The sequence below is a fragment of the Rhagoletis pomonella genome, unplaced genomic scaffold (genome assembly GCF_013731165.1).
Source record: "Rhagoletis pomonella isolate Grant_MI unplaced genomic scaffold, Rhpom_1.0 Rhpom_scaffold_00006, whole genome shotgun sequence".
Lineage (NCBI taxonomy): Eukaryota > Metazoa > Arthropoda > Insecta > Diptera > Tephritidae > Rhagoletis > Rhagoletis pomonella.
The window spans coordinates 518,937-522,448 of NW_023458560.1; the positions used below are offsets into that span (position 1 = coordinate 518,937).

At 37.6% G+C, this 3,512-nt stretch overlaps 1 protein-coding gene across 2 annotated transcripts; it reads right to left on the reverse strand.

Moving 5' to 3' along the window:
* Positions 1–6: 6 nt before the first annotated feature.
* Positions 7–3,233, reverse strand: LOC118740299 (serine/threonine-protein kinase TBK1). 2 transcript variants are annotated; one of them, XM_036471775.1, is made up of 9 exons: positions 2,889–3,231; positions 1,812–2,838; positions 1,604–1,755; positions 1,416–1,543; positions 1,287–1,362; positions 955–1,079; positions 708–885; positions 351–632; positions 7–271 (listed from the first exon to the last, which is right to left on the reverse strand). In XM_036471775.1, exons 1-9 carry the CDS (start codon positions 2,970–2,972, stop codon positions 140–142), a joined length of 2,184 nt encoding a protein of 727 aa, XP_036327668.1. In that variant the 5' UTR covers positions 2,973–3,231; the 3' UTR covers positions 7–139. The 2 variants fall into 2 exon arrangements, with proteins under 2 accessions (XP_036327668.1, XP_036327669.1); XM_036471776.1 differs by lacking the exon at positions 7–271 and having other exon boundaries at positions 550–632; positions 696–885; positions 2,889–3,233.
* Positions 3,234–3,512: the final 279 nt, after the last annotated feature.

The window sequence follows — 3,512 nt, forward strand, 5'->3', positions numbered from 1 at the left end:
TTTTTTTTACTTATTTAAATACATATTTAAAAGCAATATAGATGTTCTTTATTTCCAAAGTGATTAAAATTGAGGGAACATCTGAGTCCTCTTAGTATATTTTTTTTCAGTCTAATTTTATTTGTATGGGTGCAGTAAATTACGTTTTATTCTTTAGTATTTCAAGCTGCTTCACGCTGCCTGCATCTATACCTAACTCTTTAAGTCGGTTTATTAATACTTCATTTTCATGCATTATTTGTAAAACTTCCTCGTGTTGTTCCTTCATTTTCTACAAAAAAAATATACATATATATTTACATGTTATTTTCCCATTGTTTTGTCCAAAATAAATTTGCGCGTGCATATACCTCTATCATATTTTTCTGCATATTCTTTGACAATTTATTATTGTTGGTAATCACTTTTCCGTTTGAATCGGGTTTCATCTGGGATTTAACGTGATACAACTCATCTCGTACATCATTTAACTTACGTTCATAGTCACGTATGTCCTTCTGTAATATTTGTGTTTTAAGATAAACAGTTTGTGCTAGTTTATACCAATCAGCCAGACATTCGGCCATTTGCGCTACAGCAGGTTTTACATCATCCAATAACAAGCCTTTGATACGCTTGCCGTTACGATCTACCTGTAATGAAAAAAACAATTAGTGGGATTTCTATATTTATGAATTTAAATCAATAGTGCTAACCCCTCAGCTTACTTTTATCTTCTCCAGTGCATGGAATTGTTCATCATTGTATGTAAGTGTGCGTGTGGCACGATCGCGCAGCAAATGTTGCCAGGAGTCACGCAGGCGCTCCACCAAGTATTTCGCTTGTGGACTGGCTCTAGTACGGCAAGGGCACCGTTTGCCATGCATCGATGATGACCAGTGATCGCTGGTATTGTTAAAATTTAATATAAATACTGCGCTTCAAAATTCGAGAATGTAAAATTAGTGAACGTACTTGAGCGAGTCTTCAACAACGAAATGTTTATACATTTGCATTATCACATCAGCAGCATCATCGAATTTAGGCTTCAGATCATATAGTGTAGAAAGTATTGGTTTAAGTTCATTATCTGGTTTTGTCTATAAAAAATAAATAACATCAGATGAAGGTTGGATTCTAAATTAATGCAAACGGTAGATCCTTTAACGTTTATTTCCGTACCATGCGAATCAATTTCACAAAGTCCCTCCCAAGTTATCTCACAAATGGTATAAATAAAATTTTCTGATACTTGTTTTGAAATAATTAAAATGAATTTATCCTAAAACAAACTTCTGTAGACTTACTAGATTTGCAAGACGTTTAACCGCATCCGCATAATCAAGGGTAGTAGTCAAAAGGTTTTCAAAGTGTTTAGTTTTCCTGGAAAAATCTTTGCTTAAAACTAAAATTCACTGATAAAAATAATATAATACTTTAGTAGTAAGGTTATAGTTGTTATCAACATCGCTATGAAATGTTCCACGCCGCGCTTTATTAAAATATCCATTGAAGTAAAAGTATCAATTCGATGCTTGCATTCATGACCAACACTGCAGGCAGTCTGAAAGAAACAATGGTAACAAAAACGCAAATATTCTTAACTCATAGCAAATTCACTTACTTTGGCCAGACTTGCGTCATTTTCGACCGATACGTTATTTGGAAATACGGGGAATTTGGGCAGATCAAATTGCTGTGGTAATTGTACATTATTGTCGTCATTACTATACAAAAATATTGGGGTGTCTGTTGTGGTATTCGGAAAGGCTTTGGCTTTAAATTAAAGATAAATTATTAATCAGATTTAATATAATCGCTTTGTAACTTACATATGGTACCGGATGTTACTTTCCTTTCTAAATGCTCGTTATTGAATAATAGTATTTGTTTTTCTATAGGCACCTCAGTTTGCAAAAAAATGCGCTCGCGGAAATGTTCGATTTGTTCGTCCGGTTCGAGAAACACCTCAACTGAACTGGTACGGTTGGTGAAGAAAACATGCAACACGGTTTTGCGTAAAATTAAAGTTACCTCTTGAAAGAACTGATCAAATGACCAGGTTTTCTCGCGATTCTTTTCTAACAAACCGGCTAGTAGTGGTGTCACCAATGTTTTTATACCCTCTGAAAGGTGACAATATGACGGTAAAGTTGTTGACCACTCAATCGGACCATTTTCAGATAGTTGTGAGCCCGAGATAACACCAGAAGCTTTCTTTGTGGTGATTTGGTGCATGGTTTCGCGATTTTTGCGTCCCCCAAATGGACGAAACGGCAAATTACCCGTGGCAACATGATAAAGCGTGACACCAATGGACCACAAGTCTACATTCGCCGTAAAAGATCGGTTTATTTGTTTCCGCAACACTGCACGTTCATACATATCCGGATGCAAATACTCTTCAGTACCATATAAGGATACAAAAGCTTGATTATCGTCGAGTTCACGGGCTGCACCAAAATCAGTTAACTTGTAAATTGTTTGACCATCTTCAGAAATGAATTTCATTATATTTCCGGGTTTAAGATCACGATGCACCAGATTATTATCTCGTAAATGTTTCATGCCCGCACATAAATGTTCAAGCACCAAGAGAAATTCGTTCTCTGGTAGACCGTAGGAGTTTTCGGGATCATCAAGTATGTTGAACAGACTACCCCCCGTACATAATTCCATTACGATTACCTTTCCCCGGCCCTCTTGGTCTTCTTCGATGGCGAGGAGCTTGACAATATTTTCATGATGTAATTTCTTGAGCGCTTCGAATTCCCGCATTTGAACATCTGGAGGTCGCAAATGACTATACGGATTGAATGTCTTCACAGCGACGGACTCCCCCGTATTTTTATTAACTCCCTACGAATAACTCAGTAAGTTGTATCCATGCTTGTGAGATATGCACTTACTTGGAAAACTGATCCGGTTGCTCCTTTCCCTAAAACACTCGTTGTGCACCATACATAATTAAGAGAGCCCCGAAGAAAAGCCATTTTTCTTCTGTATATTGCTTGATTTTGGAAATAAAAAGCGTATACTTCCCAAAACAACTATTTTGCTAAATTAAACGGAATAGTTATGTGCTGATTGTCGGTACTCAACATTAGCCGTGGGTAACACAGTGCGGCGCCGTGCCATTGCGCTGATACCGAGATTTGAGTTACTGGCGCCGATACCGATTTTCACAACTCAGTGACGCAATGGCGCCAGGAACACCGGAACACTGACAACACCGGGCGGCGCAAAGAACGCACAAAAGAAGTGCCACTTGTAAAATGTGCAGCACAAGGGGAATTTTTACAAGGTGGTGTTGCTAAAACTAGCCGCGGTCCTTCTGAATGTGAAAATTATGTGTTTGTTGTATTTTTGGGTTTTGAACTTGGGTATACTTGAGTTGTTTTTGCCCAAACGATACCACCTTGTATTAATTCACCTTAGGGCCGTTTACTCAATATGTGGTTAACACTAATTTCCGTTTAAACATCATTATCGACGTGTTTGGCTCCATGCATATAACATGGAGTCGGTAACGT